This window comes from Equus quagga, chromosome 3, assembly GCF_021613505.1.
Source record: "Equus quagga isolate Etosha38 chromosome 3, UCLA_HA_Equagga_1.0, whole genome shotgun sequence".
Taxonomy (NCBI): domain Eukaryota; kingdom Metazoa; phylum Chordata; class Mammalia; order Perissodactyla; family Equidae; genus Equus; species Equus quagga.
Genome location: NC_060269.1, coordinates 38,837,919 through 38,862,551, shown reverse-complemented (window position 1 = coordinate 38,862,551; position 24,633 = coordinate 38,837,919). Strand labels below are relative to the sequence as shown.

Genomic DNA, 24,633 nt, shown 5'->3' with positions numbered 1-24,633 from the left:
GCCTGGGCCTTCCTCTCTCTTTTCCTGTGGGAGCCATGCTACCATCAGGAAGTACACATTCTTTCTGCTCCTCCCACCACAGGTTCTGTGGTGCATCTGAGTCTGGCTAATTCTGGAGCTCAATACAGGAAATCTTGCCCACAGATACACACTCTATTCTCCAGCATCAGTTTAATTGGTAATAAAGGCGCTCTTTTGGTCTTCCATCTGCCTCACTCGTTTTTCATAATTCTCAACTTGTCAGAACTCAGCTGGGGAAGAGAGCCCTTTATACCTCAATTAGACTACCGTGACTTTTCTGAATCTGCATTACAGGTCCCTCAGCTATACAGATTCAGTTTACACTGATTCAAATAAATGCTTATACTCTAGATCCAGTGCTTCAGTGAAATGGGAATGTACTCCAGACACTGCCAACTTAAGGCAAATGACAAAGGTGGCGCCAAGACAAACTAATGGCAACACACTGGCAGTCCTATCAGGGAACTCTGTACAGCAATTAAAAATTGATGGCTGCTATATTGGGGCCCTTTCCTCCCTCCAGTCCCTCATCCTGGCATCTCCTCTTCTCAGCTACCCAATGGTCCAATCCTTTCTGGATGTCCAAAGCCCACAGCACCCCATGGCACCAGGCATGAGTTATACTAAAGTAAGATTTCCCTAGAAATCATATTTTCCCCTCTTCCCTACTATCCGTCTTCCACATTGTTTAAATAAAGATCTATATTCTATCCAGGTAAATAAGCAGGATACATACAAGATGAATCATCAGTGAAATTAACTTTTCTAGGGAGCAACTATATTTTAAGGGATTGATATGTGATGAGAATAAATTATAACATGTTGATTACGTGAAGATGAAAATTCTGAGTACACCTTTCTCAGCCGGGACCTCTGTCGACACCCCTTTGCCATCCCCATTCTCAGCCCACCAGAAGGAAAACTGGACACATAGGCCATAAAGTTACTTATATCCCAGGCACCACTACCACAGGAGGGGGAAAAAGTTGTTTATTATTCTCAATATCATCATTAACTATTCCTATTCTTAATAGTAGGTTCCAGAAATAGCTACCAGTATGGAGTCCCAGCTATGTGCCAAGCATTGTGTTAGGTCCGTCACAAACATTATCTGAGTTAATTAACTCACCTTGGCCCTGCAATGTAGGTATTAGGGGTCTCATCTTACAGATGAGAAAACTGAGGCCCAAAAACTTGCCCCAAAAGTACACAACAAGTGGCAGAGACCAGGTCTGCCTGATACCAAATTTCATGTTCTTTATACTATTTTGAGGAGAGACCAAGACAAGAATTCTAACAATTCCTTGACATTTTCGTCCCTTGGCCTCTGAAAACAGAGCAGAAATACTTTGAATAGTTGTACCAACTATGTGGAGTGATTAAGGTCAAAAAGACTGTCTCCCATTACAAGAGTTCAAGTTACGGTGCTTTGGAGGATTTATACCCATCCCTACCATTTTACCACCCCATCCCTCCTCCAACCACTTCAGCTACATTTCTCAAAAGCACGCTGCTCCCAGTGACAGATCAGGACTTTACTTCAGAAAACACTGAGCAGCTTACTCCTGGAAACCACAAAAAGCTGAAATTCATCATTAAGTCAACAAGAGAAAAAAAATGCTCTTTAAACCAACAAGACAAAAAAAAAAAAGATTTAATGTGAGACACCAACTTTCCTACTGTCACTGGGACAACTGCCAACAATATAGAATCAATGCCCTCAGATGAGGACAATTATAATAACACATTAAACTGCCACTCACAAAAGCATTAACTCCAGGCCCTCACTGCTCCAGGCTATCCCTGAAAGTACTCCATTCCTCAGACCTGGATCAAACAGCAGGACTTATTCCATCAGCACCAACTAGAGATGTAAAAATGGAGTCACTTAGATGCAACGACAACTTCATTATTCCAATCACAAGACAGTACAACTTCTGGCCCCAAGGAGAATACTGGTTTTCAAATATGGATCTCCAATGTTCAAACTTGATTTAGAATCCAATGATTCACAACACACTTTCAAGGATATTATACAGCAGTGGTTCTCAACCCTGGCTCCATAGTAGAAGCACCTTTTAAAAAAATACCCATGCTCACACCCCATCTGGATCCAGGTAAGTCAGAATCACCAGGGGTGGAGCCAGGCTTCCCTTGTTGATTCTGACTTGTACCAGGGTGAGAACCACTATCACAAAGGAGGCCTACGCTCCACAGGTGCTAAGGTGCCATTTAAGATACTTCAGCTGATAGAGTAACAAAAGTGAAAAAACAAAACAAAAAACCTGGTTTTTGCTGAGCAGCGCTCTGTAAATAGAAAGATGACCAATCACATTCTTTTCAAAGAAAACTCAGGCCCAGAGGTAAATGAGCATTTCAGGTCACAGGGCAAAGTCAGTGGTGAGAACCCCGCCCCATGTTGCCCACACAGCCATCAAGTTACCTGCTTGACAGATACCATCTTCTGCCACCTGCCACACGAGATAAGCATTTTGCAGAGCTTGAAAAAAGATTCAAAATCTTTATTCAAGGAAACAAAGGAATAATTTAGAAGCTTCCCAAAACTTCATTTATCCAACTGGGTAGTAGAATACTGTACATTATCAAATAAGTTAATTGCCCAAACAAGTACTAGAGGATTTCCCAGGCATAATAGCAGGATTTGACTAATTCCCAACTATTATGGGAAGACCCATTACAGAAGAGTTAATGTTCTAAATTAATGAGTAAAAGAATCCAAGCACTGGTTGAAAAAAATAGGTTGATATGTGACCCATTTCCTTACCCTCCTTCCACCATCAAAAAAAAAAAAAAAGAAGCATGGTCAATGAGGTACCTTGTTTCTAGCACTGTGAGGTACCAAGTGACCCTACCGTCATTCTGGGCTGCTAATCTCACTCTCATAATATGAACAAAGGGTACCATGTGAGAATCTGCAGATTAATTAAGTAAAAATATTGTTCCTTTCTTCTTTTTAAAGTAGGGCCGCCAAAAACTGAAACCCGAGAGGCTCTCCTCAGATCCACTAGATGGTGCAAGCTCTCCTTTTCGAGCAGACTCACCAGGGGAAGAAACTCAAGCAAGGCACTGAAAAATTAATATGGGCGTACCTAAGCAGCCCCTGCGTTGCACAGGAGCCTTGAGAGGAAAGGGATCTGCTAAGAAATCTTTCTATTTTTCAGTTAAAAATAGAAAAGTGTTTTCTAAATTCTGCATTGGGAGCTCAGAAGTTAACTTATGCCATGGAAGGAATCACATAACTAAAGATTTACCTCAGAGAGGGGTAATGGAAAGAGATGATATTGAAGCCTTAAAGACCTCGAGATTTGGGTTTGGTCCAAGGTTGGCCAGTAATCACTGGGAGAGCCTGAGCAAGTCACTTAACCACTCTGGTCCTCAACGTCCTTATCTGAAAAATGAGGAGCTAAGACTAGACAATCTATGGAATTATGTCTAGTAGTAAAATTCTCTGAGGGTACATAATGTACTGGGTCTCTATCTCCAATTTAATCTCTCCACTTAGATTTAGCAAGAACACAGAGGATATGTTTCATATAATCCATCCAGCCTGAAATTTGTTTCAACTGAAATTTTATTAACTCGTTTACTGAAAAACTGAGATGTTATCATTCTTTTACTGAAAAACATCTACAGAGCACCTATTGGGCGTATATACCATGCCAGGGAATAAGGACACAGAGACGAATGGAGTCCCTCACCTTTGCCCCACACATAGATCCTTTATGAAATTGAAATCTAATGGATTTCAAAGTTCTAAACTCCTAAATTCTGACAGACAGAATGCTATCTTCAAAGAAAAAACTGGACCGCGAAATCTACCAGTTCTATTAAAGCATTTAACACAAATATAAATATCACACATGCTTATCCAGATAGTTTGATGTCTTGATAAATAGCCCTGGCAATGATATATTGCCAGTTTTTTTAACTTGATATCTCATAGGCAACTCAAGCCAAAAACAGTAAAGAAAAGTTTGCCCACTTCATACAGTCTCATTTCTAGACATGGGGAGCACATTTCAAATATGTCTCTTAGAGCCCTCACTGATGCTTCAGTATTATATTTTTTGTTAATTTTCCTTTGGCTTCTTTCTACAAAGTGTCTATATCTTCCTTTATATTTTTCCAGCAATATCTGTCTCAAATCTGGTCATTTCCCTTTAGGACTTCCACAGCAAATAACAGTTGTCTCACTGTCAGCAAAAGCCACCTCTAGCCAACCCTAAACACCCCTCCCCTCAAGAACCTCACTTTTCTCTGACTCCATGCCAGCCTAGCATGCCAGCTATCAGCCCAACAGCAGTTCATCAACGTGACTTGACCCCAATGGCTCTACTTAATCTTTCCTTTGCTTTCTCCTCTCATTCCCTCCCATTTGCTGCACACTCACACATCCCTACTTAGTTACCATATCTATATTCACACATTCACTTATTTATTCAAGAAACACCAAAATACCTATTATGTACAAGGCAATGTACTAGATATGCCACTATAAGATTTGTTCAATGAATGGATAAATACATAAAGATGCACTAGCCCTACTTTCATGGTGTCTACCACCTGGCAGAAGACGTAAGATAAATTAAACCCATAATGATCATACAAGGTAACCTTTGAGTGCCACATGAATGATACCAACCAAACTCTAGAGAAGTGAGGAGTGACTGCCTATGCCCTTGAAGGAGGTAGCGTGTGGTCTGGACATTGGAGGGTGAGAAAGATTTGGATAAGCATAGTTGAGAGAAAGGCATCCCAAGTAGAGAGAACGCATAAGTAGAGGCATTTAACCTGAAGGCCCATTCACCCTCAGGGTGTAGCAAACGATCCACGAGAGCCAGAGAAGTGAGTCTACGGAGAGGGAGGTGGAGGAAGTTTGGGATTAGCCTAGGGAAAGAGTCTAATAGTCGGACTCTCCCAAGTCTACGTCTCTGAGTTATTTCTCCCAGTGGCTTCATGGCTACAGTTCTCTACCTATTTCCTTCTGGCAATATGCCAAACTTTATAAATTACAGATCATGAAAGAGCTGTTTGGTCATCTATGATTTTCTGACAAGCACATAATAAGAACAAAAACACTAATAAAGAAGTTACAGCACTTACTCTGTGCCAGGCACCATTTTAAAGTGTCAATTCATTTAATCCTCACAAATCGTACAAGGTAGGCACTATTATCATCATCCCCATTTTATAAATGAGGAAAGTGGCTCAGAGAAGTTAAAGGTTCTGCCCAAGGGCACACAGTTAACAAGTGGCAGAGCTGGATATCAATCCCGGCAGTTTGATTCTAAAGTTCACACCATGCTAAATCCTTTGCGAAGAACTTATTCACTGGATACCACTACATCTAGGTTTACGTCAGTGAATAAATCTGCCTTCCTCTTTGCTCTCTATTGTAAGTCTATTTACCTGGGCCAGTATTTCTGTTTGCTTTGGCACAGCATTAGATACAGCATTATAGAAAGAGGGTTGCCCCCAAGACACTAGGAAGCTAGCTTTGGGCCAAGGTGATGATATCATGAATCCTATGGACAATTAGTTCACTATTTGTTCTGTGAATACACAAAATGAGAGGAAAGATTTGGGTCTGCATTCATAACAATACGGCCAGGTCTCAGCTGAATACATGCCATGTGCCTCACCTGGAGCCTCCACGTCTACAAAATATTCAAAGATACAGTGCTTAAGTAGGCTGGCAACTTAGCATAAGTCCTTACATAGTAACTACAAGATTTTCTTTAGAAAAAAAAGAAGTGAATGTTCTGATACCTTCTATTATAATCTATTTCCACATTCTCAGAGGCTTTCACAATAATTACTAGATATTTCATTATGTTCCACAGTTGGTCCAAAAGTGATAGCTCTGGGATAAACAATGGACTCCCTTTTCTATATATTAATGAAGGGAAAAGTATATTTGTATAGGGACCTAAACGTCTGCATGCATCATCTTTACACTTAATAAGCTAGAATATGGGAAGTGAAAAAAAGTAATAATGGTTACAGTCAACTGAAGGAAATTTGCCAATCCCATCTTTATTGTGCAAGCTCCAACTACAGGGAGCACTAGTCTTCCCTTCTGCTCACAGCACCAAGGCATCTGGTGGAACCGGGGCAGCAGAGGAACAGTGACGCCTTATAACATTCTGTGATATACATGGCATCAGTGAATAGCCAGTGTTTCCATTGCCAAGCTGACAACATTTCCATTTGAAAAGAGTTTTTATGATACTGACATCACCATCCACATATTTTAATAGCATCACACAGGAGAGCAGAGCTGTTTTCATAGTAATAAATAATGGCACTTGCCCAGCATCCTGAACAATATGAGGTATTCCCCTCAAACAAACACTACACATACACTGAGGGACAGAAACACATTCTTAGATCCAATACTTAAGAACCTAGCAATCTTCTTTCACTACTCACCTTTAGATACTACTATTACTAAGTCCGTAAATTATGCAAACTATTTTGACCTATGTTATCTGCTTTGATGGCTGAAACAGCTCCAGAGGGAGGCAGGGCAGGCCTTACCCTTATTTTAATACCTTGCTCATTTGGAAAAGGCTCCACAGCTTCCCAAAGCACTGTTATCTACCTCCTCAGCTGATATTCACCACAGTCTTGGGAGGCTGACAGGGTGAAGATTACTATAGCTGAAAAAACTGGATCCTTAACTGGATTAATACCGTTGAGATCATACACAAAACTAGAAAAATCCTAGTCCAAGGAAAGAGCATAACTAGCCAAAGAGCCAGGAGATGGGCATACATCAGAATGATCAGTCAAGTGTGGTCCTTGGAGCACCTGGGTGCTGGCTGAAGGGCAAATCCTGGGCCTCAACCCTACCTCTTAAATCAGAATCTCTGCTTCTCTGGATTTGGATGCCAGCAGTTCCCAGGTAATTGTCTTTGCAGATTTAAGTTTGAGAACCTCTGGCATTAAGAATTAGAATAAATAGGAAAATAATTCTATGAATAACTGAGTTGAGAGAGATAGGAAGAGTAAATTCAAAGTTATGCTGTCTATGAGATAATGTGAAAATGTGTTAAGGACCAATAAGCATATCATCTAAAATCAAAATACTATAGTGGCTAAAAATTGTATAAAATTCACTGTCCAGTAACAGTGTCATGCGAAGGATGTCTCATTTTAGAGATTCAGCTGGTTAAGTTAACAGATGATAACGTATTTAGTACTAAGAGCCAGAGACAATATGCACTTTAAATGTAGTATCTCATTTATTCTTCACAAGAACCCAATAAGGTAGGTATTATTATCCATAGATTATATATATATATGATGAAGGTACTTGCCACAGTCACATTGCTAGTTAAGGAGCAAAGAGCCAGAACTCAAACTAAGGTCTCTTCAAAACCCATTTTTTGAAGTGTTAAGCTAGGCTGCTTCCCCATATTGTATTAATCAAATATAATGCATTAACTGAGTGTACTGGATGGCACACACTTTCAGTTTTCAATTACTAAATCAAGTATTTCCAAGTCAAAGCCTCTTAGAACTGTCACTAAAATCTTCTAGGTCTATTTAATAGCTGGCTCTCATTGGATAGAGCAATTATTAATTTAGGCTGTCTAGAGCTGGCCTGCTTAATATGATTTTTTCAATCCACATTTAATAGTGCTACTGCCGATCCATGTCACATAGCTGCAGGCCCACGGCAGGACTGGGCCTTTTAATTACCTCGTTCCGCTGCCATTATCGACAACTACAGGAGTCGTTACATCTGGCCTACTCTTCTGTTTAAGTAACTGAGGAGACAGAAAGATTGTTTGGGCCCCACCACTGCCATCCCAGCTCCTCAGGCACAACCGGATCTCCAGCATCAAACAGGGACCATGACAATAGAACATAAGTTTGAGATGCCGCCAGGTGTATCGAGCTTTCCTGCTGAGCTCAAGCATCCGCAGCACACGGCTTCCCCAGCGGCCAGAGGGCCCTAATGGGAATACCTTCCTGGCTGGAGCCACTGGAGCCTGCCTCAGAGGCTGTGAGATGGTAGCAGCGGCTCTGAAGAGGAACGAGACCTCATTTCTCCAGGACATCTTTAAGACCCCTTCACTTGACCCGAGAGCAGCCGTCTGTGGGCCCAGGTGAGCGCACAGGTATGCCTTCAGTGCAGTGGAGGACAAAATCATTTCAAGTGACTGGTTTACTCCAAGCACAGTAAGAAACAAAGTTCCATATGAACAAGTATAGCTCAACAGCATTCCAGGAAAAGGAATAAGGAGCTAGCAAACACGGAGCAGGACATTCAGGAGCCTTTAGTGATTGGACACCTCGGGTCAATAATGTAGAGAATGGGTTTTAAAAAGCAAATTACTGAAATGCCCAAGCAGAAATATGAAATGGAGAGACCAAAATATTATCGCACTATGGGTTTTAGTATGGTTCACCCCAGAGCTGGAGTCGAGTTTGGAGCTCCATAACTCAAGGGAAATTACAACAGATTTAGCAAGGAACGACGAAATTTGAAAAGTAAAATCTCAAAATTCTAGGGCCAAGATGGCATCCTAAATCCATGTTTTTGATTCCTTCTTTCTTCCTATTTTCCACTGAAAGGAATGATCTAATCAATGAAATTTTACAGCATTACTGGAAACTGGACATAAAACTTCAAAGTGTTTTTCATCAGGAAGTGACGCAGATGACAGCAGAGTGACAAAGACTACCAACATACTAGGCATCCAAAAATGCAACAGGAAGCCTGCCAGAAAAGCAAGTAGGAAATCTGTGTCTACCCTCTGGGCCACCCCAGAGCCCCTCCACCATCTCCCAGACTAGAGATGCGTGAAGAAGGATGGACAGGAGAAACGAAGGTAAGTAATAGGTAGGGACAGGCTGCTCTGCCCACTCCTCACTGGAGACTAAGAAGAGCATGACATAAGGGGTCAGTGTATGCCTCCCATAAACTCAGCACCCAATTACAGCTCATTAACATTTATTAAGGGTGATAGTTTGAAGATATTTAATTGCTCTTAAAATCTCCAGTCACTTGTTTCACTGGGCATAAAAGTCAAAAACATCCCTAGCTAATGAGAGCCCAATTGGGCTCTAAAGGGGTCCTAGCCTACCCTACCCAGAGACACACTACTAGCAAGTATGCGATTCACATGTGTGGCTACTCCCAGCCTCTCAGAATCTCCATCTTTTCTTCCCTAGTCCCCAAAAAACTTCCATCCATCAACCTAAGTCAATAAGCCATGAATTATTGAGCTCACAGAATACAGATCATGAATATGTATGTGTGTATTTGGAAGACAAGATTGTAAAACAAATAGGCTCCACAGTGGCTTATTGAAAGCCAGCACACATGCCTGTAAGAAAATGGCTGAAATTATTCTACCCCTGTATATTGTTCAAGCAAGGTTTTAGCACACAAGAAATGGTGGAAAAATTGGTTTTTCTGGTAGACTTTTTGCTTCTGTTTTTCCAAGCGCACTTGTATGCAATAATTTGCTGAATGAAACACAGCTGGCTGCTCTTTGCAAAAACCAAAGGTACAAGCTTTCTTTGAGGTCACAGTTATTACTGCTAACGCCTGTGAGCTGTCTGCAGAAAAGGATGGTGTATAATTAATTTCCTTCCATCCATCCTTTACTTCAGCACACTCGCTTCAAGGTCTCTGCCTCCAACTACTACAGATAGCCTCAAACTTCTGCCCTAATTTCCTAACAGTCTCCAAATAAAGGAGCCAAAATAACCCACAAAACAGGAGAACATCCAAGTTCACAAGACACTTGACAGAAATAATATGACTGAGCCCGGGGTGCTATTTACACAACTCTCCCCCCTCCAAACACGCTGCTGCTCCCCTCTTTCTAACCCCGCTGGAGCCAGGGCAAACACTGAAGCCATCTTTGGCTGCTACTGCCAACTGTCAGCTGGTCTCTCGCCAGCCTAGGACCCCCTACACAACACACCTGGACAAAGATTCTTCCAAGCTAGTGACAAAGTCAATCAGCCAGCTTCACTTCTGTTTGTCTGCCACTCCTCAGCCTGATCACTGCATTCAAAAAAAAGGGGGCAGGGGGAGCTTGATAATCCTTTCACCAGGCCATCTTTCTCTACCTGGGGACTTTCTTCCACTATTATCATCATCTTCAAACATTTACTGATCACCTAAAATATAGAGGATGCCATGCTACCCACTAGAGTAGATGTCAGCAAACTTTTTCTATAAAGGACCAGAGAGTAAAATATCTTAGGCTTTGTGAGTCACATCCAGTCTCTGTTGTATACTCTTTTTTTTTTTAAACAATCTTTGAAAAATGTAAAAAATATTCTTTTTTTAAAGTGTGGTAAAATACACATGATATAAAATTTGCCATCCTAACCATTTTTAAGTGTTCTTCTTATACACGGAATCAGACAGCACTTATCTCTTTATGACTCGCTTATTTCACTTAGTATAATGTCCTCAAGGTTCACTTCTGTTGTGGCATGTATGAGAATTTCCTTCCTTTTTAAGGCTGAATAATATTCCACTGTATGTGTAGACCATATTTTGTTTATCCATTCATCTGTAGATGGATGTAAAAACCATTCTTAACTCTCAGGATATATAAATACCGGCCACAGGCCAGATTTGGCTCACAGATCGTAGTTTGCCAAACCCTGCTCTAGAGGCATAAAAAAAGCATATAACATAGACCAGCAGTTCTAAAACTTTCTCAGTTCATGGCACCTTCAGTATATCACTAATTTTTCACAGTACCTCTAAGCCAAAAGAAATACCCGACCACCCCACTTAGTAAGTACAGTCATGTGCCATGTAACGACACTTTGTCAAGGACAGACCACATATACAACAGTGGTCCGGTAATACTAGCACCACACAGCCTAGGTGTATAACAGGCTGTAGCATCTAGGTTTGTGTAAGGATACTACGATGTTTGCACAATGGTGAAATTGCCTAATGATGCATTTCTCAGAACATATCCCCATCGTTAAGTGATGAATGACCGTATTTAAGTGCAAACAACTTAACATGCAGTTAAGTCATAACACCCTAACTCCTACTGGGCTCTCAGACCTTGGGATCAGACTGGATACCGCCAACCTCATCCCCTGTTCCACACTGATTTTCATGTGATACTTGCTTTAAAGCACAATACCCACCAAAAACTCAGCTTCGCAAAGGTATGATTATAGTGAAAGGAATGTATATGATTTAATGCTGAAACAACTATTTCGAGCTAGTAATTCACGTGGTGTCCAACAGATGTCACTGTATTTCCTTCACAAATTTAAAGTATCTTGTAGCTCCCCCGTGAATTTACTGAGAAGCCCCAGGGCTTCTTGGCACACTATTTGGGAACTGCAGATATAGACTCTTCCAGGGGTCTCAGGATAGAGGTGGGGAAAGAGAGTCAAACACCAAGAATATGCTAAACAATAGAAAGGAGCATGCTCAGCGCTAAATGACTGACACAGACACTAGACTACAAATTCTAGAAAAGAGAGATTCCTAGAACCCCCAACGTCAGAGACAGCTGCAGGAGGGGGTGGGATTTAAGCCGGTCCTTGAAGAGAGAGTAAAACCTGCCAAGAGAAGAGGAAGGCAGAGAGCATTCCAAGCAAGGGAAACAGACTAAGCATAGAAGAGGCCCTGAAGCAAGAATGAGGATGCCTGGAGCAGGGCCAGGAGCATAGTGCAGACCAAGGGAGCCAGGTAAGGTTTTAGAGGAAGGGTGATGTATTTAAAGATCTCTTTAGAAAACTTAACTCAGCAGTTATGTGTGAGACAATCTCAAGAAAGGAGTTGTGTCAGTGAGACTCCAGTAGCAAAAAGTAACTCTGGCCAAGGTGTGTGGAGATGATGACCTCAAGTGACATTGTTGGGAGAAGATACAAAAAGGATCAGACTAACGAACTTTATGAAAAAAGCTTGGCGCTAAATACAGAGAGGGTAAGAGAAAAGATTCAAGAATAATCAAGGCTTTTAGGCCAGGTAACTAGCAAAAACAGTATTATTTACACAAAGGAGGGTGCAGAGGATGAATTCAGGCGGGCTGGGGAGAAAGATCTTATGAGCTTGGCTTTTGACATTCTAAGTCTGAGGGGCACAGTGGGTCATTCAGGCAGAGAGATCCAAATGGCAGTTAAATACTCAGGCCACCTGTGCAGAGTTGATGGCTGATCACAGGGGTTGATCGGCAGAAGACCAAGCCCTCAGCATGCCCACATTCAGGGCAGGAAAGGAGAAAGTCAAGTCAGTGGAGCGGACAGATCCTAAAGGAGAACTAGGAGAGTGTGGAGTGTGGATGTTAAAGGAGAAAGGAGGTAACGCTGGTCTAGGAGTCAGAAGCCTCAGGTTTGTTAATAAACCCATTCTTTAAAACCCCAATATCTTTAAACAAACATTTAAGTGCATTTGGTGATGTGGTGAGGGAAAAGCTAGCAGTTGCACATAAGGGAGAAGCAGGCATCTCATTCAGCTAGTCTGGCAGGGTTTATGGCTGGTGAGCGGGATAATCCCTTCTCTTTGGAATCTTTATTTCCTTGGATCCCTGGTTTCTCCACCCCTTCCCGCCAACCCTTCCCTTCTCTTGAACCCCCTCCTTTCTGTTTATTCTTTGTTCACCACCACACTTCCCCAATGCCCGTCCACACTGGCTTTCTCACCGCCATACCGTCCCTGATCCCCTTATCATCTGACCCCTCTCTGCACTGAAACTGCTCACGATGCATGTAAATGCTCATCTGCCCCAAATAAGGGTCGTTTCTCAGTCCTCCTCCTCCCTCACTGCCCGCCCGCACACCATGGCCCAAACACACTCCTCCAAGCCTTGGTTCCTGCTGGAGCTCCCTCTCCCTGACTGTCCTTCCCCTTCAAGGTCCAGCACCACGTCACCGTCACTCTCTCCCTAACTACTCACTCCTCTGTGTCGGCCTCACACCAGGCCCCCGCCCGCCCTGGCTTCTTTCTCTGTTACTGCACTTATTCTAGTCCATCTTGCTTTAAGTTTGTGGTTAACACGTCAGTCTCCTGGGTCCCAGATTATAAACTCCAGGGAGACAAGAGGATTTTTCAGTCAGCTTCATTTCCCCATGGGGTCTGGTAGAGTGCTTTGCACCTGCTGCACACACACTAAATGATCTTTGAACAAATGATATTATCCTTTTACTGCATATGCGATGGCAGAATTTGTCCTGGAACAACAAGGTAATACTTTTGCATATAACAGTATGTAATGTTCAGAATGCTCTCATGTTTGATTTTCATTCCCTGTAAGGAGGACAGAGGAGTATTACTACCCCCACTGTGCTGCTGAGGAAACTGAGACTCAGAGAGGTTAAAAGCTTTGCACAAGGTCACACAGCAATAAATATAAGAGTCAGGACTAGAACCTAGATCTTCTGACTCAGGGCCTCGTACTCTTCCACTGTACACCCTGCCTCTATGTGAATCCGTGTAACAATAAGCCTGACTTGGTGATGGTTACCTGTTCTTTAGATATTTCTTTGTTGTTTATTCATATCCAGTATGTTGTTAGCATACCTGCCTGTCACAGTGAAGTCTAACTATGATTTAGGTTCCAGACGACAAGGATCAATACACAGAATTAGGCAATCACTATAAACTATAAAAAGTAAACTTTCTTATGTGTTTCCAGAAAATTTTAAGCCACAATTTACTTAAGCATTAAACCCAAACACATTCTATAGGTGCCATCCATACCTGCTAATTAACACTCTAAAATGCTGATGCTAGTAAATAAGTGTTCTGGATGGCTTCCATTTGCCCCTCTATATCTACTCTCCGTCTTTCTTACCCTCCTCTGAGGCCCAGTTGACTTGTACGGACCAGTTTTTTTCCACAGTTCCCTTGACATCTGGTTTTCAGCGGGAGATTAGAGAAAGAGAAGAAAATGAAGTTTAGCTATCTATACCCGACTCCCCCTCTGAGGGGCTGCCTCACCTTGCTTGTGATCTACGACTGAAGTTCACAGTTTTTAATCAGGTGGCCCTCTCCCTATAGCTCTTTAAACCTTTACACACATATTCAATCCTAGAGGTGGTAACCATGGTAAACCTGCCTAGAATATGCCCAAAAATTCTTTAGCACTCCTACCATCAACAAGTGGGGTTTATGTCTTCTGTCCTCAAAAGAGGGTGGGCTCTGTGACTATTAGGAATAGCAAACTATGATAGAAGTGACACTGTTTCAATTTCCAGACTGGCGAATTCTACTTTCTGTCTCTTGGAGCCCTGAACCAACACATAGTAAGTCCAATTACCTGAGGCTGCCATGTTGTGAGAAAGCCCAAGCTAACCCTGTGGAGAGACTGTGTGGAAGGAGGGAAAGAGAGAGAGAGAGAGACCCATCAATCCAGTCAGCTCCAAGCTATTCAGGCCCCAGTCACTGTACTCATCCTAGCTGAGGTCCCAGACGTCATAGAGCAGAGACGAGCCGTCCCCACTGTGCCCTGCCTGAACTCCTAAACCAAAGAGTTCTGCTTTATATCAATAATAAATGGTTGTTTTAAGTCACTAAGTTAGAGAGTAGTTCATTACATAGCAACAGATCATTGAAACACCACACTCTTGTCCTCTCACTACCCAATTTGAGTACCATCAGTTCCTTCTGGGGCCCTGACTGACAAAATCACATTCTAGACTTCTCTTCTTCTGGGGAAATGGCATAACTGCACTTCCCTCTGAGGTCAGATGTGGCCTGGTGACTTGCTTTGCTTTAGACAATGAAATATGAACAGAAATGACGTGTCATTTCCAGACAAGAGCTTCAAGACTCAGTGGGCCATGCACTATGTTCTCTTCCCCCTGACATTATGACCAGTTATATCAGTTCCAGATGGTGAAAGTTCTATCAACTTAGGTCCCTGAGTGAGGATAACATGGAGAAAAGCTTCCTATAAACTGCTCACCCCACACTCCAAAATAGACGTGGGGTATGAGAAACAATAAACATTTGTTGTTTCAGCCTGGGAGATTCTGGTGTTGTCTGTGACTGCAGCATCATCACAGGACTAAGACAAAGTTCCTTTGTCAAGCTAATCCTGACCAAAACGACTCCATGCAAAAGGGGACCATTTGAACTCCTGAATATTCTGCACACAAGGAAGGAGGTCTGTAAATTAAGCAAATATATATGTCCATCTTTTTTACATCAAGAGCCAGGAGTACCATGGAAATCAGTCAACCGTATGGAACCATGGGAAAGCACCTCTTAGACCTCCAACTACAGGGAGTGTAACTGACCAAGGGCTCCTGCTGCAATCTTTGTCACACTCCCACAGGCTGCTCCCAGCCAACGACCGAATGCATGGATACTAAGGCAGACCCGTGCCTGGGAAACACAGGCTTCCTCCAATGACCTTTCTTAGATGGCACAGCAGTCTAGGACACTCCCAGCCAACCTGTCCCTCTCTCCTTCACTTGGGTCAGATTTACACTGCAATCTGACAACTCTCCCCGCTTCCCCACCCTGCTCCTTATTTTCTCTCTCACAAGCATTTCCCTTAATAAAATCCTTGCACTTTTAATCCTATCTTGGCACCCGCTTCTCTCAGAACCCAGACTAATACAACCATACCGATGAAGATTCAGCCGTGAAAATTTAGCTTTGATAAATTAAACATTCAGAGACAACAAAATTAGCTCTTGCTGGGTAAGAGCTGTCCCATTAATCTAAAGTCATAATTAACCATTTTTGTACAACGTGATGTCCATATCTATGGCTAGATGTAATTCCTAAGTGGCCTATATTAATCTAGTATCATTTTCCTTAATGACTTTTACAAAGTATGATTTTAACCTCTCTCCAAAATTTATCCTTTCCCAAATGTCCAAAATAGTTTTCCAATACTTCATCCAAAACCCTGGAGACCATGTGTATTTTGGAATTAAAACATCATATTTTAGAAAAGTAACATGTATATCTTCCATATTTGACATAACCAAGCATGTCTGGGGCAGCACCCTATAATCAAATACACTAACGTTTCTTCCACAAAACATACAAATATTAACACAACTGGGATAAAAACCAGTAGCCTCAAGACAATTCAGGCATGGATTTGCCACCAAATGAGTTCAGCAAAGATTAGGTTGTGCCACTATACAAATTATTAAAAAAATTTCAGTATTCAGAGCTTTTTGAATTTTTGAGTTGTGGATAAGGGATTGGGAACCTGTATATCCACACTACAGAAAACTATGCAGCCTTTTTAAAAAAACAGACATTCTTGTATTAACACAGAAGAATAAATGGCCATCCCACAGTGCTGGATGAAGAAAGCACAGAGCAGAACAACTTGCAACAGCAGCATGATATTATACATATACAGAGTAGGGAGAGGAAAGGTGGAGACCATTTTCACTGGCCAAGCACCCCCACTCCCCACTTTTTATTACCCACAATTCTTTGTAATAACTTCATCTCCGGTTAAGAAATGCTGTGGAAATATTGTTTATGAGTATTGATTGTGATGTGGGAAAATTTTTTAAGTATGAATTTATTTATATTATTTATGAGAGAATAAGTTCACCTCTGCAAACTGCCTACATTGATGGCAGGTAACTAAAATATTATGCATAAATTGGGGGGCTGAGATGGTGCGCAGAATAAATTTATTTAGGATACTAAATCAGGTTCCTTTGTCAAGGCAAGGGACACAGAATATGAAAACAGGGAAAGGAACCCCTACAGTAGACCTGAGACTTCCAGATATCCCTTCCCACATCATGGGAGAGGATACAGGATATAGGATGTGACTGGTCCCACTAGGAACTCCTCAAGAAACACCTAATTCTGGATTCTTTCCTCATCTGCCTCTGAGCACCTATCCTGCCACTCACGAAAGGCTATTTCCTTCATCAACTTCTTCGGGAGCCAAGAGCCAAAAGACTATCTACCTTCCCCCTTTTCCTGCCCCCTTCCTAAACCTTTCAATTCTACATGATAAAAAACACAAACACACAAAAAAAGATGGAAAGCAGGGAGAAAAATTAATTGAGGAAATATTCTCCCTAGTCGCTAAATAACCCTAGGAGAAATGGCCTGCAATGGCTAAAAGTTAAGGAATCTTCATTAGGGACTGGAAATTCAAATCTAATATAGTAAGGCTCACTTTGCATTCTATATATTCAGTATTGACCGTATTTTTTTTTCACAATAAGCATGTATTAATAACTTCATGATTTTTTAAACCTCATGTTTTAATTACAGGCATAACTGAGAATAATATCAGTTAACATATGTAAAGTGATAGTCTCATTCTCTGTGAACTACTGTCTGGGAATGTACTAAGGGCCAACGCTCTGTTTGGTACTTCAACAAACATCATTCCATTTGTGTGCTGTTTATTCAACCTCCTAAGTCTAAGGTACTGTGCTTGGCACTGGAGGTACCCAAGTAAAAAAACAGGTGTGAGCCCCAGCCCCAAGAAGCAGGCATGCCAGTCTGGAAACAGACATTAAACAGGTTATTGCACATTTAATGACTTGATTCCACTTGACGTAAGTGCTATGACAGAGAAGTACAGAGTGACCAGTGAGATCCTCAGAACAGCTCTCTGAGGTGGATCTCATCCTCAGTTATGAACAGAGTTATCATTAATATTTGTAATATTAAAGCATGCCAATTATAATAACATAAAATATCCTGAACAAATAATAATTATCACTATCACAATAATGACTTGGGAAATTATTTTATATCAACTGATCAATGAGGAAAAGCATGGGAATAAATGAGGAAGAAAGCTTAAGTGTGTGAGAGAGTAGATGGATAACTACTGCCAGAGAATTTCAATAGCACTGGTGTATTCCTCCACAGAAGAAGATTTCTCCATGCAGAGGCTTAGAGACCTTCCATACAAGACGTCCAGCTCACCTCCAGAAGGCCAGATACTAACAGAAGGACAACCTGGAAACAAATACTAGGTTTGTATTTTCCAAAGACGTGTCCCATATTGTCCAAGACGGACTTAATTTTAAAGACATGGTCCTTTTGTGCCCATAAACTACTAAAATAACCTGTAAATCTCAATATATTGATGTTTAAACCATACCCAAAATTACCCTTTGAACCTAGAAGTAACACGAAAATCCTGGTCAGACCAAGTACCCCGTTGGTTTTGGAACATAGTGCCACTATGCTCAACAGGCACTAAAGGTTAAAAGATCAGGACCTGCTGCTCTAAGCTAGGAACCCCATCAGCCTGTAAAGCCAGTCTTCAATGGTGCCATAATCTGGTATTCTTAGATTCTGTAAAATGAGAGGCCATGGAAATGGGACTTCCAGATGTAGAAAAGTGGGCAGTCCATCAAAAAGCAGGTGAAAAGTTGTTCCTTTCTTCTCTCCCTACCAGGGTTGGCACTTCCAATAGCTTGACAAAGATCATCAGAATTAAGTACTGTATATGTCTCTTTACTTAGTGAAGAAAAAACTCCTTAAAATTAGAATTCTGGGTCCATGGGTGTCTCCTGACAGCTGACAATGTAAAAGATATTAGTTGATTCATTATACAAAATGAGAGTGTCATAAGGAATTCCGAGTGGTGCTAATTAGACAGTCAACCTTTGATGGGACCTTAACTTGACTTCACTTTAATTTTTGCTGTCACAAAATTGTTATAATAAAAAATTATGTCCAATTAAGGAGACGGCAAATCCATGACACTTGTGCTACCACAGCCCTCTCCACATCCACAGGAAGCCTTGCACTCTCTATGACAGACTTGGCCTCCGAGGACAGCTTAAAAGAGAGTTTCAAGTAGCCACTGTCCATGAACTGAAGTAGGCATGAGAGTCAGAGTCTGTTTGCCAGTCCTCGTTTAGACTATCTGACTTGACATTCACAATGCCATATTCTATGACACCAAATGAATCCCTTCAAACTTAAGCTGTCACCACTATCAAGACCTGTGTTTGATATTGCTCAAAAATGTGAATGGAATGAGAAGAAAAATAACACTAACGTCCCCATTAAGTGAATTATACTGTGTTCACCTTCCTCAGTTTCCATCAGTTGTACTACGAACAGATAAAAAATTACATCAGCCAAACACTGACCTTATGGAGAGCAGGAGCCAAGACTGGTACCAAGAATCCATTGTAAATGTAATTGACAAGCTGATTACGAATCAAGGGGTGAGCCACCTAAGAGAAAAGCAGGTAGTGAGGAAAAAGACAAAGAGTTCAATCTTTAGGTCTTCTTAAAATCAAACATTTCTGTGTACATCCTGAATTCAAAAACAAAATCCAAATTTTTGGTCATTTATTCCAGGGATAAAGAATAATTTAGGCTTCAAAGCACCACGTAATTTTTTCACATGGTTTATTCCAGTATAAACAAAAGCTGGTAATTTTCAGTTTCTATTTGAAAAAACAGACAATAAATAGACTGAATATATATAAGGACTCATGAATTAAAATTAACTGGAAAATATAATTTTCACCCTATAATTTCATCTATGTTCCATCTCAACTTATGACTAATTTAAAAAAAGAATATAACTGTCAAATGGACAATTAAATACAGTTATTTTGCTAGCAGAAAGAATTTTCTCATTTTGAAGATGCATTTTCCAATAATCATTTATATTGGGGAGGAAGGCATTTAGAAAACCTCTTCCTAAACAATAGACACTGTTCAAAAGTGGAAAACATTATCAGAGGTACAACACTTCCTATATTTGATTTTCAAAATATATTTAGCATGGAAAACCCTTTACTAATATCTTTGGTAAGTAATCTTTTCAGTAGTACTCCCAAACAAAAAAAGTCTTAAAAGTATATGGCCTCAACTTCAAAATAAAGAATGAAATATAAGATTTCCTTGTTCTTAACCATGCCTGTTAGCTTTGCTTCCCTTTCTTTAAAAAAAATAAATAAATAATAAAGTCAAACAATAAAGTAAAAAACAATTTCTAGGGAAGTGAGGCTACCTCTTTAAATTACTGATAATCTGTCTCTCTGTATACATTTGGGGAGGAACTAATAGTTTTGTCTTTTTTACTTCCACACATTTCTGCAAGAAATTGTTGATGGACTACAATATTAAAGGAAAAAATAACTTACGATGTAATCCATTTATCTTATATATAAATAAAACTTCCTTTGACTTAGCAATAAAAATGAGATGGGAACTAAAGCAATTTACTTGCATTTTCTTCCAGAAGCTATTTCTTTATTTGGTAGATAAACAGATTATAACTAACATTTTTCTCCTTACAATCACCATAAAGAAAATTTGATTTCTTAATAAATCCAACATTAAGGTAATATTCATGCTGTATAGAAATAAAACATTTTTTTGACGAAAACCTACTACATCCTTAAATATATATAAAATCTGATTTTTATTGAAAACAGTAACAAGAAATCTGAAGGTAAACATCTAATCAAGAAGCCAAATATAACAGAGTTCAGTGGTTGTTTTTTTCCCTGAAGCAGGCCAATTTCAAAGCAAATTTAATTTGTGTTGCTAAGAAGATGCTTAACTTCTCCTAAATTCAATTGGGATAACAATATTCTTTATGTAGTATGCACCATTAAGCAAAATAAAGTGTTTTCCTTTGTAGACTCCCAAAAAGACCTTGAAGTAAAAGTGGTATAATTTGGAGTATTTAGAAGCCTAAAAATATCTATTTAATGAGTCAGGCATTGAACTGATTTTTGATGGTTAAGTGGATAATCAAAACAGAATTAACACTTTTTATAAGGAAGAGAAAGAAAATCTATTCATTTTTTTCTCAATTAAAACTTCCCAGAAACCTATAAACTAAATTTTTGCTCTTCAAGGACATTCAGTATACTTAAAGTAAAGCATCAATATTCCATAAACATTTACTACCATTAAAAAAGAAATGTTTTGGGGCAGGCCCCATGGCCTAGTAGTTAAGCTCGGCACACTCTGCTTTGGCGGCCTGGGTTCAGTTCCCAGGTGCGGACCTATAACCACTTATCAGCGGCCATGCTGTTGCAGTGATCCATATACAAAATAGAGGAAGACTGGCACAGATGTTAGCTCAGGGTGAATCTTTCTCAAGCAAAAAGAGGAAGATTGGCAACAGATGTTAGCTCAGGGCAAATCTTCCTCCGCAAGAAAAAAAAAAGAGAGACATGTTTATAAACTAATCCTTTACAATGCTTGTATTCTGAATGGACTGTAACAAAGAGTTCCTTTATTGTGCCCCAGTACCTGTATGACAGCATTGCAAAACTCCAGCGAGTTCATGAACTGGACGAGAGAAGGGAGGAGGAGCCAATCATCTTTCAGAAGGCAGTGCCATTCCTCTCCTTTGTCTTCTAGCTTTGTAGGCAGAGACGAGTAGAGACCACTGAGCCCAGTTGCAAGTACCTGTGTTCAGAAATAAAAATGTAATAAAGTCTTTCCCAAAGTTCTTAACCTGCAACCTACAATTCCCCGGTGATGCCAACGCTGCTGGTCCAAAGACTGCACTTTAAGTAGCAAGATATTAAAGAATTAGAGGATATCAGCTAGCTGGGAGGGAGTCCACAGGTGGAGGTAGCAGGGAAGGACAACTCCAGCAGAGGGCACAGCAGTACCAGTGGTACTTGGCTAATGCATACATGGTTGATATGGATTTCTTATCTCTTATGTGCCAGGTATATGCTGGGCTGACAGTGTGAGGAGCGAGGGAGACACACGCAAAGATGAAGAAAATATGATTCCTGCCCTCAAGGTGTTCAGGAGAGGAGCAAACTCATAAACAATGTGTTATAGTACAATACGTTGAGCACAAATACAGAGAAGGCACATACCCCAGTCAATGGGAGGAAGCCCTGAACACGTGCAAATTTAGATAGCACTTTAGTCTGATTTTCACAAATTATAGCAAGAAGAAAGAACTGGGGGTCAGGGGTCAGTCAGATGTGACAACAACAGGTCAAACAGAGCTAAAGTGGATCTGAACTGAAGCATAGCAGTAGGAAAAGAGGAAGAAATAAATTTGAGTATCCCATGTAAGGAGGATGTGAGGATGACCTAACTATGACATCTCTCAATCCAGTATTAATCCAAAACTCAAGGGGATCACTTCCTCCCTCAGCGCTCTGTTCCTAAAATGAAACTGACAGTGTTTGGGCTTAGTAAGTGAGGGTGACTGAGAACTTAAAACTGTCAAGTTATCCAGTTTGGTCACTAAGAAAATGGTGATGCTTTAACAGAGACAGAAATGCAGAAGAGGAACACACTTATGCTGAGTGCCTGTTGATTTTATCTTGTGGAGTATAAGACCAAGGCAAACAATGAATTTCACAGTAGTAGAGGCCTCCCAACTGGGAAGTGATGCTAGCCAAATGGCACCTTAGAGATGCGGATCTGGCACATGTGCAAAGGATGGACGGACAGGAATGGCACAAAAGAGAAACAAGGAAGTGATCTATAAAAGGCCATTGCTCTAGGGTAAAGCCTGAGGTAATGAGGCACTCAAAAGGGATGGAAACATTCAATTGTGAGGTAGGCCCAGAACAGAAATAGCAAAGTATTCATTGATCTCAAAGTCTAATAAGACATGAACAAGCAATTATAAATAGTGTAATAAATGCTCAGAATACATAAAAGAAAATATGCGGTGCTGTGAATATACAAAAGGCCCATAACCCAGACTTAGGGCGTTGAGAGCAGGAAATGTTCTCAGAAGAAGTGATGCTCAAGCTGCTGAAGAATAAATAGAAGTTAGCCAAAAAAAAAAAAGAGTGTTGGAAGGAAGACTATTCCAAGCAGAGGATGTACAAAAGCTCAAAGGAGAAAGAAAAGATGGCATGTTCTAGGAATAAAGAGAAGTACAGTATTATTGGAGCATAGAATTACAGGTAGAAACAGGCTAGCAAGGTAAGCAAGAGTCAGATCCTGCAGGGTTCTGCAGGCCAGAATAAAGAGCGTGAGGGACATCCCAGTGGACGGCCCAGGAGACAGCTGTGTGGGTCTAATGCTTAGCAGAGGGATCTGGACTAGAGATGGAGCTCTGGAGCCCTCCATATGTAGATGGTACCTCAAGCCATCCAAACCAGAGAGAGAGGGAAGGGAGTTTAGACAGATGAGATACGACAAAATAATCCCTAGTGCGCAGCATCAGAAACAGAAAGTCAGAAGCAGGTATGGATTCAGGTATGTTGAACTTGGAAAAATCATCTACAAACTCATTGTTGCCTTTCCTTTTCTTGTGTCCTGTTCCCACAGCACCCTCTGTATCCCTTTGTGTAGCAACTGTTTTTCTTGGATTTATTAGTTTATTGGCTGTCTTCTCCATCTCACCCGGTCTGATTTGTTCACTCCAGTCCCCACTGGAGGTGTGGATGATTTGTCCAGTCAGGTATGTTGAGTATCAGATGCTAGCCCTACTTCCTAGGAGTAACACATCCAGCTCAGCAATAAAGTACAGGCCTGGGGACTGAGAACCTGGAGGTCTTAGCACAGAAAAACCAGATGCCGCCATGAGAGGGAGTGGGGGCGGCAGGTAAAAAGGAATAGGAGCCCACGATGGAGTAGGAAGGGCAGTGAGAGAAACAGATGAACCATTTCCATATTGGAGAAATCAAAAGATTATATACATTTCTCTGTTCTGTTTCCTAGTGACTCATTCATTCACTCACTCATTAAAAAAAAATTACTGAGCAGCTTTCAGGCCAGGTACTATGTTAAGTACAGGAAATACAACAATGAACTGGATAGTGCGTTTATCCCTTTTTCAAACTCAGGGCATCTGTGGTCCCAAAGGAGAATGTCCCCTATTTAAAGTATTTAATTCCTTGTCAACACATCCAAACAAATCACTTCAATTCCAGTTTTGAATGTGACCAGGGTGAGTTGCCTGTTATAAATTAGAAACCTCTAGCCAGAAAGAACAGAGACCAAAAGTTCTCCTTTAAGAGAAATCTAATCTTGATGCCACATTTTTTAAATCAATTACATTTGCTAACTCATGCTAAATTAACCACAGAACAAAGGCTTTAATTCTGCATACTCCTGATGCCTTAACCACTTTGAGCCTTTGAAGATGAATTCATAAAGACAGGCTTAATTTGTCTGACTAAAAAGCTGGGAATAACTATTCCGTATATCAATATAATTACAGCAACATTAATTTTCAAATCACATACATTGGTGACAGTAATTAAAAATAACACATACCTAATATTCACTTTTTTAAAAGAGTATTCTGAAAAAGGCATGGCTGAGACGCACACAGAAGCCTGCCTGTACGGAAGGACGGTGCAGTGTGGTAGCTGGACAGGCAGTCCTGCCATGTTCCTGCCCCTGGAAGGGGAACTAGAGACTGTCTCTATCTTCTTCAGAGTGGCAAAGAGACATGGAAGAAAACATTCTGCAGAATAAAGAGTACACATACTCTTAAGAACAAGATTCCAAATCTTTACTGCTAAATATTTATACCCTCCTTTCCAAGACTTTGCTCAGAGTTCAGATTCATTCACCTAATCCACATATATTTCTAGAACACTGACTGTGGGCCAGGCACTACGTAAGCTTGGTGCTGGGGAAAGTATAGTGAACAAGTCAGACCAGGTGAGACGGAGAAGACAGACGATAAACTAATAAATACAAGAAAGACG

General features: G+C 40.8%; 1 protein-coding gene across 9 annotated transcripts in view; it reads right to left on the bottom strand.

The window, feature by feature from the left end:
• FHIP1A (FHF complex subunit HOOK interacting protein 1A) overlaps positions 1-24,633 on the bottom strand; it is a 220,458-nt gene that overhangs the window by 47,964 nt on the left and 147,861 nt on the right. For all 9 annotated transcript variants that reach the window (XR_006887927.1, XM_046656304.1, XM_046656303.1 and 6 more), the window contains 2 exons: positions 21,239-21,397; positions 19,108-19,194 (listed from right to left, as the gene is read on the bottom strand). Coding sequence is in view for 8 of the 9 variants with exons in the window: in XM_046656304.1 (XP_046512260.1) it covers positions 19,108-19,194; positions 21,239-21,397 (246 nt within the window). In the remaining variant the exon portion in view is untranslated. The remainder of the gene's footprint in view (positions 1-19,107; positions 19,195-21,238; positions 21,398-24,633) is intronic.